This window comes from Protopterus annectens, chromosome 9.part0, assembly GCF_019279795.1.
Source record: "Protopterus annectens isolate FY-2018-M chromosome 9.part0, PAN1.0, whole genome shotgun sequence".
Classification (NCBI taxonomy): domain Eukaryota; kingdom Metazoa; phylum Chordata; order Ceratodontiformes; family Protopteridae; genus Protopterus; species Protopterus annectens.
The window spans coordinates 1,737,554,893-1,737,571,178 of record NC_056743.1 but is presented as its reverse complement, the minus strand read 5'-3'; the positions used below and the strand labels follow the sequence as shown (position 1 = coordinate 1,737,571,178).

Genomic DNA, 16,286 nt, shown 5'->3' with positions numbered 1-16,286 from the left:
ATACAGGGCACTGCCAAACACTTGAGGGGAATCTAATAAGTAAACCCTGATACTTATGGATGAAGTATTTAGGCAGATATTCTGAAGTTAGGTTACACAGCGGCAAACCAAGCAGTACTTACTGAAAAAAAATAATTATCTTGTCAAGAATGATGAAAGAGAGGAGAGTCCCCTGAATGGCTACTGCCTGGCTACTACCAGTGCTGGTCTTACCACAGCTTTATGCTGCTGGGGTACAATGCTCCTTTGCTTCTTCTCTCACCAGAAGCAAAAGAGTAGCTCCCATCCCAAGATGAGAAGCAGGCCACAGGCTGTCTGGTGATCCGAAGTCTTGTCCCAGATGATACAAGGATCTGTAGGCTTGTTGTAGCCTTTTCCTGGGAGATGCCTTCCTGACGTGACCAGTCAGGAAGGTCAAACACTCACTGCCCAACCAGAAACAGTCAGGAATCAATACACTCTGCTCCTTCTCTCTCACCAGGAGCAAGTTATAAGCACAAATTCCAAGCTTGCACTTATGAAGCAGTAATTATGCTTTCTGGTGATCAGCAGTCCCCAGAAAACAATGTTCCTATGCTCCTTCTCTCAGCAGAAGCAAAACAGAAACACTAATCTCAAGATGACTACTGACAGGCAGAATGTGGGTTACCCAGTAATTGGTGGAATTGAGTAGATATTGTAGATTTTAAAAGTAAAAAGTAAAAAAATGGGTTAATATACTAAGAGCTGTAGAAAGATATGAAGGAGGGGGGTTAACTTCAGCTTTAGTTATCTAACTGTAGAGCCATTAATTTTAAAACAGCAATTTAGATTGAAAGGGGGTGGGTACTTTGTATAGTGGTTCTATGGAATACAGTGAGATGGTCAATAAATTTAAATTGTTGAAGGGGAGTGATTTCACAAAATGATAATTTTGTGCTTACTCACAATAGCCAATGAAAGAGGAGAAGGGAAGGAGATAAGTGGTCAAATTGACATTAGGGGCAAGCTACTAGAAAAACAGTTGAGTTTAAAAACACAAAAGCACCAGGGTGGAGGGGTGGGGAAAAAAGCTTAATTTCTGTATGACTCAGAAGTGACACAGCTGTGGTCTTATTCCTAGTTTAAATATGCAATTAAAAGCAGAATACAAGGAAAACACAATGCAAAGAAAACAGATCACAATATACAAAAACAGAAGAAGGCGATACAGCAATACAAAATACATGAAAGCAAAAACAAACCTTTTCCTCACAGCAAGTTGTGGCAGAGTATGTGTAATCTTTTTCATAAAGCCTTCAAATGATTTATTTTACCCCTTAAATATAAGGTTTAGTTCCTAGCTCCACCCTCAGTTCACAAGTAATTAACATTAATTGACCTGTTCTAATTTCTGTGTGACTCACAAGAGACACAGCTGTGGTCTCTTTCTACTTTAAATATGCAGTTAAAGTAGAATACAAGTAAAACACAGTATAAAGAAAATAAATCACAACATACAAAATAGAAGAAGGCAATTAAGCAATACAAAATACATGAAAGCAAAAACAAACTAACCTTTCCCTCACAGCAAGTTGTGGCAGTGTGAGCTTTAACAGTAAAACCTTGAAATGTTTACTTTAACCCTTAAACAGAAGGTTTAGTTCCTAGCTGCACCCTCGATTCACAGGTAATTAACCTTAATTGACCTGTTATAATTTCTGTGTGACTCACAAGAGATACTGTGGTCTCTTTCCTACTTTAATAAAATTAAAAGCAGAATACAATTAAAACACAATATAATATAAATAAATCACAATGTACAAAATAGAAGAAGGCAATTAAGTGATACAAAATGCAAGGAAGCAAAAACATACTAAGCTTTCCTCACAGCAAGTTGTGGCAGGGTGAGCTTTTTCAGTATCATTTTTGGCAAGTATTATGATGGTACATTTACTAACATTAAAGGTGAGGGTATTACTATTGCTTAAGATGTGTATCTTTTGTAGTCCATCCTAATTATCTTCGGTGTCTTTTATTCAAGTACTATCTTGGTAAAACTGTAGTTGTCCGCATTTTTGGCTGGTTATCCATAACATATTTCCCACTTTAATATCCCAAAAGAAAGTTCCAAAAAGAAGTGTCCCTTCAGCATACAGCCCTATGTAACACCACTGATAACTCCTTTCAGGATAGACAAGAAGATCTCCACCTTGGCGCGTTGTGTACTGTTGCGTTACTAGAGGTTTACTCATTGCATTATGTACAGATTTAAATGTTATGCTTTCAATCTGTGTTGAATGGCTTTTCATAGTCAAGATAAGCATTATGCACTGTTAACCCTTACTCAAATTCTGCTGTTACCTCTCCAGAGAATGCCACATGGTTCAAACTGTAACACCTCCACAATAAGCCAGTGCTGTTCTATGTTGCACAAGCAGTTGGTCACCTTCTCCTTTATAAATAATTTGTATTATGACTCTTTTAATGATTTTACATAATAGTGGTCAGGCTGAGTTGTAACTTGTTGGGCCTGATGTAGCACCTCCTTTATGAACAGGTACTGCTTTAGCTTGTTGTCACTGATCAGGGATATGTCTATGTACTGACATGTTTAACATGATTAAATGGGGTTAGTTAGGTTTTCTTGATGTTGTGTAGGAAATTACCAGACAAGCTGTCTAGTCCCATGGAATTTGAGTTGTTAATTTCACTTGTGGCAGCAATCATATTTGTTGCTATACTGTGGTGTTTTACTTTGACTGTATAGAACTGCGGTATACGTCTTTACTTTTTTGAAGTTTGAGTGAGTGATGATATCATAGTTCATTGGCACACTACATCCAAAAAATGTTCCTTTTCAGTCTTCTGAATACAATGTAATTAGACATGCCTTATTATTGATTTTAGCCTTTGAGGTCAAGATAAGTTCATATCTAGATCCAAAAGATAGAATATAAAGATTAAGTAGTTTGTGTGGATTATTTAATTGTGACTTGTTTTTTATGAGTAGAGTAATTTTTAAAGGCTGTGTAATACATCTTTTTTTCTGTCATGAACCTTACTGATTTTGTGATTCCACCAAAGTTTTTGAGTTTACCTGTATATTGTTTTCTTCACTACTGTGGATTTGTGAATGCTGAAGTTAATAAAATCACACCAACTCATTGACAGTATGCTAAGCAGATGTTATTTATTTATTTAAAATTCTGATTCTGTGATTGTACCAAAGTTTTTGTGAGTTTATCTGTATATTTTTCCTCACTGCTGTGGATTCAGGAATACAGAAGTTAATAAAATCACACAACTCATTGGCAGTATGCTAAGCAGACATTATTTTTATTTAACATCTGTTGAGTGGGAAAGTCCAAATGGGGAAGAGCCCATTTTCAGCAGAGGCCTGGGGAGAAAACCTCCAGGTGCATGTCTTTAGAAAGTGGGAGGAAACAGGTGTACCTGGAAGAAATGCACGGAAATGCAGGGAGAACAAGCAGACTACACACAGAAGGCACCCCAGCGGAGAATCGAATTTGAGAATCCCTTGCTGTCAGGTGACACACTGACAACCCTAACCACTACACCACTGCGCTGCCCATTGAAGACACTGTCTCACTCTATTTTTGTAAGCCTGACATTTACTGCATCATAGTTTTCAGTGGTGAAGTCTAGAAAAGTTAGTTTATTTATGACCGAGCTTGACTTTACTTTTTCTTTAAAGATTATGGCTTCATGATCTATGTTAATTGCAGGGTTATAACCATAGATGGAGAGCAGAAAGATCTGAGGTTTATCAGTGTGCTACCCAAGGTATGTATATCCCTAATTGGATTTCTTACTGTTTATTCTAAGCTGTTTTAATTAGAATTGTTAATTAATATTTAGGTATATTTATTTGATTTTGAGTAGACAACCCAGTAAATGTTTGGATAGTTATAATCCCCCAAAAGGTTTTTAGCTTTATTGATTTTACATCATGGAATTTAATCAGACAATCTTTATGCTCTGTAGGTCTCGTAGATGTATACAGTAGAATCGTATAATATTACATTCAGTTCCACTGATATTAATTATTGCTGGGTAATGTCTAGCCCTGAGATCTTTTCTTGATTTTCGATTTAAGTTGCTGTTTTACAATGAATGAAACACCACTATCCCATTAGATTTGTAACACCAAAAGAAGGTTTACCTTAGCATTTGAGAAATGCATTGTGGATTTTTAAATGAACATTAATAATGACAGAGATGATAACACTCTCTAAACAGAGAAAAGTTTCTGTCACACATTTTATTACTGGGACTTCTGTGATTTAGTCTGAACATAATTTATGGCATTTGGAAAATTATGCCTAGCTTTTCACCACAGCTTGTCCTTCTGAATCCTTTTTACACAACAATTGAAGATGTGACAGGTCTGACTGTATTGTCACTTTCACAAATAATTTCTTGTCACCAGAAGCTCTGCTCTAAGCACGGAGTAACATTTAGAAAATTATTTTTACAAAGATGCTTTCTGTCTCCATCACTGGAGCTACAGTTTACTGCACTGTTTCTGAACATACCAGCATGCCACTGGACTATTTCTTCTATTCCAAATGTTGGACAAGACACAGCCTCTTCAGATTTTATGATGCATGGCACTTTGTCAGTCATGCTTCCTTCAGAACCAAACACTGACTGGGCTTCCACCTGCTTATTTTGCATGCTTCTGTTCCACTGGGGAAAAAGAAATTCCCCACTACTTCTAATCCATTTTTAGTTTATTTTCTTAAGGTAAGTGGATAATTTAAATAATTTTTATCTAGGTCTTTCTTATCTCCATGCCTGCTGACAGTCAAGCACCCCAACTGGATTTGAGCCCATTCATTCCCTTATGGTAGGAGGGGAGTCACTCCCCCACAGGACCATGAGAACAAGAGCTGTTCAGAGGAACCATTGTTTAGGCAGCCATGAGGTTTGCTTGGGCTCTTCCTGGCATTCTGGCTAAGAGAGCATGTTTATATATCCTTGCCTCTCCCCTAGTGGTAGACTCATGAATCATATTACTGCAGGAGCCACTTCCTGTATGTAACTGCATAGTTCTGTGTACTTATTCAGTAAGAGTTACTACCATATGGTGGTTTGATGTAACACAGATCCACCATTATACTTCATGTTTCACTCCCTCTTCTGAACAATTACAGATGTATGCAGCTGGATATGCTTCTTCCCACCAGGGTGGGTATGCCCATTCTGCCTGTTGGGCCCTCACCAGGCTTGAGTCACCTCAGCCATTGTCTAGACTTTATCCACCTGTGTGACCAGAAAGTACAGTTGTGTACACTTACCATAATTGTAGATGTTCTTGCATATTCACTGTTGCAGTCATCACATTTTGTTTATCTGCCTGCAGGTAGCCCTCAGCTGGCTTGAATACCAGAGTCTTTGGAATTATGTGTCGGATGCTGTCGCTTCTTCTATGACGTTAGGTCGTTAGGGATATAAAACATGCAGCCAACGCCATTACATCAGTTTTTCTTACCCCAGATGTCAGGTGCCCCCACAGTAGGAAGCAATTATATAGTATGGAACTCCCCTAGCTAAAAGCAAATAGACATGATATAATATATGCCAAACAAGAAGGAAAAGGTAGAGCCAAGAGAAGTCAGGGGGCTGGAGGGAGGGTAACCAGGACTGCAACAGTGATTACACTCGAACATCTACATTTATGGTAAGTGTACACAACTGTACTATGTTCTTCATGTTTCACTGCTGCAGTCATCACATTTGGGTTGATTCCCAAAGCTAAGGAAGGGAGGAGGCAGTTAAAGAGCATTGGGGCTAGCAATCAGTCCCTATAAGACTGCTGTGGCAAATCCATCTCTGGATTTAGAAAAGATAGGCAGATGGTAATGCCTAGTGAAAGTATGTACAGAGCTCCAGGAAGCAGATTCCAGGATGTCCCTGGTAGGGACTCCTCTGAGAAATGCTGTAGAGGTAGATGCAGCCCTGGTGGAATGTGATCTTATCCCTTGTGGGGTAGGTTTTCCATGGTGCTTGTAGCAGAAATTAATGCAATGGGCTATCAATTTGGAAATGGTTTGCTTTGAAATGGCCTTCCCCTCTGCCCCTGCAGCAAAACTAACTAGCAGCTGGACAGATTTTTCTGAGAGGCTTAGTTTTGTCTTTGAAGGCTGTCAGAGCATTATGTACAGCTAACATTTCTTTTTGATTGATATGCAGGTGCATCTGCTTTGGGTTCCATTTGCCCTGAATGTACTGCCCTGCCATGTGAGCCCCCCATGCATAGTCTGATGCATCTGTTGTTAGGGTTTGGTTGGCAGGGGGTCGAGTGAAAGGAGTCCCTTGTTGTGGTAGCAGACCTCTGCCCACCAAAGGAACTCTGCCCTTAGACAGTGAATGATAGGAGTCATTGTTTCTAGGTCCTGAGAATGTTGACACTATAAACTTTTTAGATACCATTGAAGTTTCCTCATATGCAATCTTGCATATGAAATTAAGAGAATGCAAGAGGCCATGAACCCCAGAGCTTGCAGGATTTTCCTTGCAGAGAGATGGGTTTTTGTGGCCAGTAGGTTGAAGTTGGTTGTCAAATAAACTTGTTTCTCCGGATTGAGGAATGCCATCTGGGAAGTTGTGTTCAAGCTTGCTCTCAGGAATACAGTCTGTTTGCAGGGTACTAGGTGTGATTTCTTCTCATTGATGGCGTACCCCAATGAGGTTAGAAGTCTCTTTACAAATGCCAGGTGTTGTAATAGCAAGTCCTGACTTTCTGCCTGAATCAGGCAGTCGTCCAAGTATGGGTAAATCTGAATCTTTCTCTGCCTGCAAAATGCAATGGCTGGGGCTAGGCACTTTGTGAATATCATGGGTGCAGTAGATAAGCCAAAGGGAAGTGCAGAGAACTGATAGTGCATGGAGCCCGCCCTGAAACGTAGGTATTGCCTGCAGGATTCCCTTATTGGGATGTGCAGGTAAGCTTCTTTTAAGTCTAGGGTTGCCAGCCAGGCATCCTTGGCTAGCATAGGAAGAAGCTGTTGAAGAGTTAGCATTTTGAATTTTGGAGCCATCAGAAAGGTGTTGAGAATAGACAGGTCCAGGATAGGATGCCAGGAGTTTTCTTTTCTGGGAACCAGGAACAGTCTTGAATAAAACCCTTGTCCCCTTTGTTCTGCTGGGACTGGTTGAATAGTCCTCATACTGAGGAGAGAGAGAGAGAGCACTTGTTTTTGGGCCTCCAACCACTGATTTGGGGGGAGGTCTGGCCATCCACTTGGGGTTGGTAGTGAGTGGAAGTGGAATCTGTATCCTAGAGAAACTATGTTTAAAACCCATTTGTCCTGGGTAATGAGTTCCCAGTTTTTGCATGCAGGGCGAGCTTTCCTCCTAAGGGAGCAAATAGTTGAGCAGTGCTTGGAAGAGTTAAGAATAAGTCATTGTGCCATTTTTCCATAGGGGGGAGGCTTACTGCTCCCTGCTTTGGAAGTGGGACCCCCCCACTGCTTAGATCTGTGCATAGCCTGAGACTGATGTTTTGGTGGTCTGCTGCTCCTGGCTTTGGACTGAGAAGGACTGGAAGGGACCAGAAAAGACCAGTTATTTGAAGGCCAATGCCTACTGAATCTGGGAGGCTGTACTTGTAAGATATCTTTTACAATTTGCATTGATTTAGATTTTTCCTCCATCTTCTTGAGGACTTCTTCTGCTTTGTTGCCAAAAAGGCGTTCTTGGTTTAAGGGTGCATCCAGTAATTTAGCTTTAACATGATCTGGCAAGTTTTGTTCCTTAAGCCAAGCATGCCTTCTAAGTACAGACCCAGTGACAGCAGCCCTGCAAGATGCTTCCAAAGCATCGAAACCACATTGCAAAATATGTTTACCAACTTGTTCAGCAGAATGCATTAGTTCTTGCAACTCTTTGTGTTCAGCACAGTCAGGAATCAACATCATTTTCTGTTTTAGTAGTCCCATAATATGCTGCTGATACTTTAACATATGAAACTGGCAATTTAAAGCCATAATGGCCAAAGTGGCAGAAGTGTATACCTTCTTACCCCATCTGTCTAAACCTCTAGAGTCTTTATCAGAAGGAGTAGGGGTTTTGGCAGTAGTAGCCTTAATGCCTTTTGGTCCTTGTGAAATGGTCTCTGGATCCGCAGTAGGATTCTTGAAAAGGAATTTGTGAGAGTCAGGTACTCTGTAGTACCTGTCAGGTTTCCTGGGAGCTGGAGGCAAGGTGTCTGGGGTAAGGCTGGATTCCAAGAAAACATCATCTACAATCTCCAGTACAGGAGGGATAGCTAGAGGCCTGTGTTGAGGCAGGAGTAAGAATTCCCTAAGTCTCTTTTTGGACTCAGAATAGTCTTGGCTTTCCCAGCAGAAATGCTCCCTAAGGGTATGCAAGGTTTCACCAAAAGAAAAAATCTTCTGGAGGGGAAGCAGAGGGAATGAAATCCTCTGCATCAGAATCCTCATAAGTAGAGAAGGGTAAATCCTGGCAGTCAGAAGGAACAAAGATATCAGATTCCTGATCAGAAGAATCAGAAAGAAAATCAGTTCTAAGTCTCTTGGAGGGGAAAGGCTGGTTTCCCCTAATTAAGGTAATAAGGTCTTCAGCCATTCTAATCATTTGTTTTTGAGGCATATGGGGCTGAGAATGCGGTTTGGTCGTCGGTTTTCTAGGTGTAGTGCGAGCTTTAGGCCTGAGGAATTTGGTATTTCTAGCTTGAAACGAAGTTGCCGGTTTAATATGAAAATTGGTAGGCCTGAATACACCCTCAGAAGCTGGTGCCTGCACAGCGGCTTCGGACCCATCCAAGGTAGAGACATCTACAGGTTCCATAGTTGAAGAAGCATCTTGCAGCATACTGGACTCCAAATGGGTCTCAGTAGAGGCCTGAGAATCTGTAGTAGCGAGTATCAGGGGCTGCAAAAGTGCCTCACTGAGTACCAGCGGGCTGGGTTTAAAGGATGCATTGTTGGCAGTTTTGGACCTGTGCGGTCTGTCTCTGTCTTTATCCTTACATTTTTTTCAGAAGATTAGTAGTCAGATGACTTAACAAAGCCATTTTGGAGTATGTAGATTTGAATACAAAAGTATTTAACTACAAAAATAGCCCGACAACGAATAGTTCATGGTGTTGAACAAGGCATAAAACTGACAGCGAGGAACGTCCTGGTCTAGGCCTAAACAGGTGATGCAGTAAGAATGAAAATCTCTATGAGGTATTTGCTTTCCGCAGCCAAGATAGTTGTTAATTTTTTCTGACATCAGTTAGAACAAGAAAAAAGTATTCCCAATGGGGTACTTATCTTTTTGAAGACTTCAGGTGTGAAACTCGAAAATGGAAATTTCAGGAGTCGGCCGACCGGCACTTGCGAACTGCTTCTGGTTTGCGCACCGCACAGCAAGAAAGACTGATGTGATGGCATTGGCTGCATGTTTTATACCCCAGATCACCTGATGTCATGGAAGAAGCAACAGCATCCGACACAGAAATCCGAAGACTCTGGTATTCAGGCCGGCTGAGGGCTACCTGCAGGCAGATAACCCAAATGTGATGACTGCAACAGTGAAACACGAAGAACATCTGGCTTAAGTGAGCAAGTAAAATGGTCCAATATGGGCTCTCTGCAGCAATATCCCAGATTTATTTATTTATTTGCTTGTATGTGTATGTATGTGTGTAAATTTTGTCTAGCATGCTTTTTCCCTGAGTTTTGGTTCACTTTCAGTGGAGGCCCATAGAGAAAAGGTCCTGTCATATTATATATAAAAATCACAATATGGCATTAAGCAAAAACATATTGCATAGAAATATTACAGATGTGTGTATAACGAAATGCAGAAATATGCCTAAGCAAAATATGATGCAACAAATGTGACTATCATATTAGTTAACAAAACACAGTGTTAAGATTTAAGTGATGTGAAGGCAGTAGGTTTGATTTAGACATGAATGCATTAATTAACTTTTCACCTACAGAGGATATGATGCAAGTAGGGACAGCAATTTGAATGCTATAAAATGAGGTTAGGGAAGAGAGTTGACATGTTTTCTCTACCAGTTATTAATACTGGTGTAACTAGGCACATGTGAGATGGCTAGGTGGTGTATACAAATAAGTTAAATACTGAAGTTTTACTAGAAAGTTACTGTGAATTAATTCAGAGTGAGTAAAGAAAGGAATGTCGTGTGGCAGATGTCAGGCTAAGGAGCCACGTGTAAGATATGCTGAAGTAGTGCAATGTTAATAAGTAAGTGCCATTAGAAGCACTATAGGGCAATAATATGTGGTTGTGGAAGCTTGTAGCCACTAGCCACTAAATCAGCAAATGAATGTAAATGAACTGCAAAATGAATTTAAGGGTAATACTTGCATCAGGCCATACACATAAAGGACAGGTGGGTTAGCTCAAAGTAGTATTTGGGTGAGAAGAACCCTATTTAACAGACCTTATAGCACTAGTATATAACTTGGTCATTAAAGTACTGATAAAAAAAAAGTATTTTTAAAGCTTGTTAATAGCACCCAGTCTGGCAATAGTTCCAAAACCATTATCTACTGTTGTGATGGAAAACTTAGTCTTTTAGGTGACATGGCTTTTGGTGTGAAATGCTTTTAGAAGGTTTAGGAAAAAAGCTGCTGCTACTTCTCCTGTATTAATCTTAGTTGCAATATAATCAGTTTCACATAGTAGAGGTATATGGATAAATCAACATTTCCAGAAGCTACAGAGGAGCATTTTCTCATTTATATAGACTGTGAGTTACTGGTGAATATGCCTCTAGATACTTTAGACTGAATTTTGAATAAAGCTACTGAAAGAATATTTCTCACTTCAACTGATAGACCAATAGACCACATTTACGAAGAAGAATGACACTGGCATTCTTCCAAATCAGTTAGGTAACCCAGCAAAGATGCATCCATTAATTAGCCTTGTAGGAGATATAGCTAGAGAGCAGGCTTACAGTTTTGGGAATTTTGGTGGTAGGTGGTCAGACCATGCTGAACCATGCTGGTCTTTGATTTTTATAAGGATCTTGTCATTGTGCGCAATCTTAGTTCTTCAATTAAGAAACGTATTGAAGTTTGGGGCTTAGAAGATAGCAGGGATGGTAGAGGCCAGGTACATATCATTAAAGGCTGAAGAAGGGGTATAGGTATGCTGGGGACTTGGGTTTCAAATTAGGTTTGGAGGATTTCAGCCATGCATTTTGGAATGCATTGGAGATGGTGATGGAGTGGTAGATGCGCCTGCTTTTTAGAAGTTTATTTATTAAATATTAAAAACATTTTACAGAGTAGTCACTGGAATTAGCTTTTCAAACTATTCTGTATGTCTGTTTTTTTTTTTACTGGAATGTTTACTTTTACTTCTCAAGTGTTGATAAAATTGAAGGTCCAAGTGGCATTTTCTTTTAGTATAACTTAGCCATAAGCTTTCTCCTTACAAGGCTGGAATACATATTTATCCCGTAAAGATTTTTAGGAACTAAGTTGTTATGAATGATTAATGTGTAAAAGGATTTTATTGCATCATTAAAATTGGAATGAGATCTTTAGGTAGCCATATGATTTGCCGTATGATGTAATTTAAATACATTTTGTTGATCTCTTTTTAAAATGCAGACTGTGATAAACCAGTGGTGTTTTTTTGGGATAGACTGAGTCTGAGTGATAAAAGTCAGGATTCTAGATGATCCAATATGCCCTGGTTTAGATGCTAAAATCAAATCAAGAATACTAGTTCTGTTTGTGGCTCTAGGAGTCCTAGTGGCCATATTTATTACCTGGCCTAAACCACGAAGGTGTAACACAGAATTTAGGTGGGTCCCAGATCAGTCAATATTGAAATCTCCCCCAAGGATTATTTCTGCGTTTGTGTTCTTGAACAACCAGTTAAGAGAATTTCCTATTAATGATATACAGATGTGTTAAGGTTATATACAATCCTAATAGTTTAAAGGACTTGTGTGGGCCTACAGGTAGTTATTATCATGGTCCCCTGTTTTCTTGGAGTAGGGAAATTACTTTTTAGTGGGCAGTTGTTTTTTTTTTTTTTTTTTTGCTGCTACCTGGTCTTTTTTAAGTCCTGTCCTATTGAAATATTTTGTAAGTTTGTGGTTTTAACTTATCATCTTTAGCACTGGATTTTAGTCAGATTTCAGAGATTGTGAGTATATCTGGAATATAGTACTCTATGAGTGTATGTAACCTACCATTTTTTTTGCAAAAGCTTCTAATATTAAGGCTAATAATTTTAGTATTAGACCAATGTTGATTGGTGGACAAGAAAGTCTGATTTTAGACAGCATGTTTTTAATCATTTTGCTGCATTTTAGACTAGAGAAGGGAGTGTAGGAGGATGGACATGAGCTTAAGTATATGTTGCATCCTCTTCTGAGAAGTATGGAGCCTCATAACTTCTTTGTTAGATGTAATCTGATTATTTGGTTATCTGCTTTTAGTTTGGTAAGACTGTTTGAGCAACAAAGTCATTGTCTGCAAAGAAAATCAGACTTAAATAAGAATATTGCCATAAAAGTTAAATAGGCTCAGAAGTGTTTGTCTTCAACAAGTACAGGTTAAGCTACTTTGCCAAATAGAACATTTAGTTATTAATAGTCATTTAAAGCTGAATGTTTCACCTTTCTCCCTGACATGAGGCACATACACAGATACATATATGCATAAAAGCCCCTTATGCACATGCAAACAAACTTCACATAAAGTAACCCCATGACATATACCAGTGAGAGCCATATACATGCAGTATCCATGCCACAGACAACATGGATATCAAGCTGCACTGTCATAGCTTACCAGATATATTTAAAAAAAACAACTAATGCTGCCCTCTCATCCGGAAGCCCATACTATCCTTTCATAAGAAAGCCCACCAGCATAGAGAGAGATGGATGTAAACATTTTAAGGATGAATGTGAGAGAACAGCAGTGCCAGTTATCAATCTTTTTAACTGAAATTTCTTTGCCTTAAAGTTTTCTGTAAATAATGTACATATAATACATACATACATGCATGTATGTATATATATATATATATATATATATATATATATATATATATATATACATCAATACATATAAACCAACAAATAAAAAGGATATAAAATATAATACAGATAAAAGAGTATCATGTCAATAACAATAAGACCATTTCATTTATGTGTGGTATTAGTGTTGCTTTTGGTTTGTGTTTTAGTGAGTGCTGAGGATAGGTGTCGCTGCTTGACAGCTTTGGAGGTCTTAGAGGTTTGGGAAGGTTTCTTTTAAGAGCCTCAGCTTAAGAAGGTGTATGTATGTGGTGAGCAGTATGTGTGAAGGATGCAGTGTGTGTGTTCTTGACAACCTTGTTTGCAAGCGAGATTTTTGCCTCCAAGGTAGCTATGCATGTACATTGCTCACATAACTTGTTAGTTTCTTTAAGGATTAAAAGGCTATCTGAGTAAATGAGACAATTGCTACATTGTCTCAGGATACCCATATCTACCAAACTGGCCACAGCGACATTAAGAAATTGTATATCCATGTTGTCAGGATCTGTATTAACTATATAAATGTTGATGAGTGGTGAGCAGCTCCACACAAATATGTCTAATTTATAGCAGACAGAAAAAAGCTAAAAACTACATAACTATGATTTGAGCTCCCTGGAGTGCTTCCCAGCTCAGAGAGACCAGATAAACACCTTCTGCCATAATATGGATGATGATCCTAGCATTTGTAAAAGTACTGAAAAAGTAGCTCTCCCTAAGAGTCCCTCTGAGTGATGAAACAATCTCACTTGGTCTCCGTACGTGTTTCCTCAAAATGTACTAAGATCTTATTTTAAAAGCTGTGCATTAAACATATAATTAAGCACTTTCAAGGTTTATAACTAACATATTACATCACTGTCAACATTTTTGAGGTGATGCTTAGGAATACCTTTGTAATGCAGGAAATCTAGATCTACGTTCTGAAAATAGAGCCAGCAGCACCAGAAAGAAATGCAGCAAACGATTTACAAGTTAAGTTTCATCTATTTGTAGTTTATTGCATTCAGGATACTGGTTTGAGTTTTTTATATTCTTAGCTTGTATTGTAATATATGAAAAGAAGGGTTGTTTTGACAGTTCTTGCTGTAAAGAAGTTGTAACAGGTCACAGATAGAAAAGTCTTGTTTTCTTATAGGAGTTAAATGAAGTCTGTTGAGAAACTGGCCTGTATGTCTCTTTGTAGCTGAGTTTCATTCACTTTGACATTTCAAGTCCTTTTTTTACAGTATGCAACAGAAAGAATAGCAGCAACAACAATCACCAGGGCCACCACCACCATGATCACTGCTACATTTGTACCTCCCCTACCTGTAAAAAACATAAAATAAAAAAGCAATTAGTTTCACAGTAGAATAAAATTATCTTTTAAAATCATTTAACTGGGCTATATATACAGATCATTTTATTATTTAACACTCTACCTACTACAAAAAATAAGCTTTTCTACATCACAACAATAAGATTCTGTATAGACAGATATTATTTACTAGGAAATTCATTTTACCACAGATAGGCTAGGATTCATGAACAAGTGCTATATGCCAGCACAGAACAAATGTTCGAGAACATCTCTGAGCAAAGCACCAGAGAGCAAATTACAGATGCAGCAGGCAGGAAATAGTGCCTTTATGCTGAGCGAAGAATCACATAAAAAGCAGAGCTGCAGTGGTATGACTGTACATGCAGGAGAATGACGATTACAGCATGCATGGGTGACGTGAATCACATCATGGCTAAGGCATGCTAATATGCCCAAGGCATTGTGTATGACCATGCACAATGTTGTATTGCACTGCTTCAGGCAGTGGCACATTGCCACATGAACAGCGGCACAGCACAGTGGCCAACATATAGGCCGATGTGGATATGCACAACAAACTGGGAGTCCTATTCGTCATATACATGGGGAGGAAGAGGGATAAATAGGAAATGGGGAGAACAGTTAGCAGAGGTAAGCACATAAGAGTAACCAAAGAGTGTGAGTCAGGGGAGGGAGGATATATCTTTTTTTCTGGGATGGAGCTCCTTTTTTCATTTTGAGAAGAGAAGGGTAAATGTAAAAGGTACCAAGGGATGACTGAGAGGGCAATAGAAGGAGAAGGGCTAGATAAAGGGGTAGGCAAATAAACAAGGAATACAGTATAGTATTAGGTGGGCAGGACATAGGATGGCACATGCACACAAATGGTGGACAGTTGGTGATGGGAAGGACTGAAAAACAGGCAAAGCATGAGGAATGACACAGAAGGAGGGAACACACCAGAAATAGGATATGGTGGCCTCATTAGATGCTTGGCTGCTGGGCTAGGTCAGAGGCAAGAAACCCAGGCATCGGTCAGCTGGGTGGCTAATGTAGTGGGCACTTAAAACTCTCTGCAGGCCTGATGGTCACTTAATTTTGCCAGTGAGGAAAAAAAAAGTTGCTCTATGGTGCCAAGGTGGGCATTCAACTTCGGGTACTCCTTTGAAAGCAGTCTGTCTCCACATCTCAAGCCACTGGAGACCCTCCCATCCCACCTTCAGGAGAAGAGCAATCACTCCTCTCCTGACATACAAATGCAGAGGACACTAGTGACCCCTACAATTTAACTCCAGCAGGCGGAAAATCACCCCCCCTTAGAGGCAGACCTGGTGGCATTGGCAATTCAGCACCAGATGCAGTGGCTTGCAGGAACTAAGATGATTATGGTTTCTTCACAAAGAAACCTTCAGAATGACTTCACAATGGGAAAAACTGAGACACACACACACACACACACACACACACACACACACACACACACACACACACACACACACACACACACGTGCGCGTGCGCTGCAGACTGCCCCAGAACACCTACACAGCCTGCTGTCTGTAGAGGCACTCCTGCCTTCTGTCATACCCAACCATGTTAAAACAACACTCCTGAGCAGCTACAAAAAAAGCACACACACTGTGTTAACTGTAAGTGTACAACAGTATACATACTGCACACACACTGTGGTAACTGTAAGTGTACAACAGTATACATACTGCACACACACTATGGTAACTGTAAGTGTACAACAGTATACATACTGCAAGACAATGGTACTAACCAAAAACATTTGTTTACAGTACATCTGTGGCTCAGTCTTCTGAACATCTGTTTCCCAGTATAGGCGTGGACATAGTACCAAAGGGGAGTGGAGGCTCTGTGTAGGAGTGACTGGAGCTGTTAATAAGGTCCAAAAGGAGGAAGACAGGCCATGGTTATAATAATGTACATATAATAGAGTAGGA

General features: G+C 39.5%; 1 protein-coding gene across 2 annotated transcripts in view; it reads right to left on the bottom strand.

Annotated features, from left to right (window-relative positions):
- Positions 1 to 13,993: 13,993 nt before the first annotated feature.
- LOC122812235 (cell adhesion molecule 4-like) overlaps positions 13,994 to 16,286 on the bottom strand; it is a 507,138-nt gene continuing 504,845 nt past the window's right edge. For both annotated transcript variants that reach the window (XM_044084591.1, XM_044084593.1), the window contains one exon: positions 13,994 to 14,329. In XM_044084591.1, coding sequence (XP_043940526.1) covers positions 14,229 to 14,329 — 101 coding nt within the window. In that variant the 3' untranslated portion in view covers positions 13,994 to 14,228. The remainder of the gene's footprint in view (positions 14,330 to 16,286) is intronic.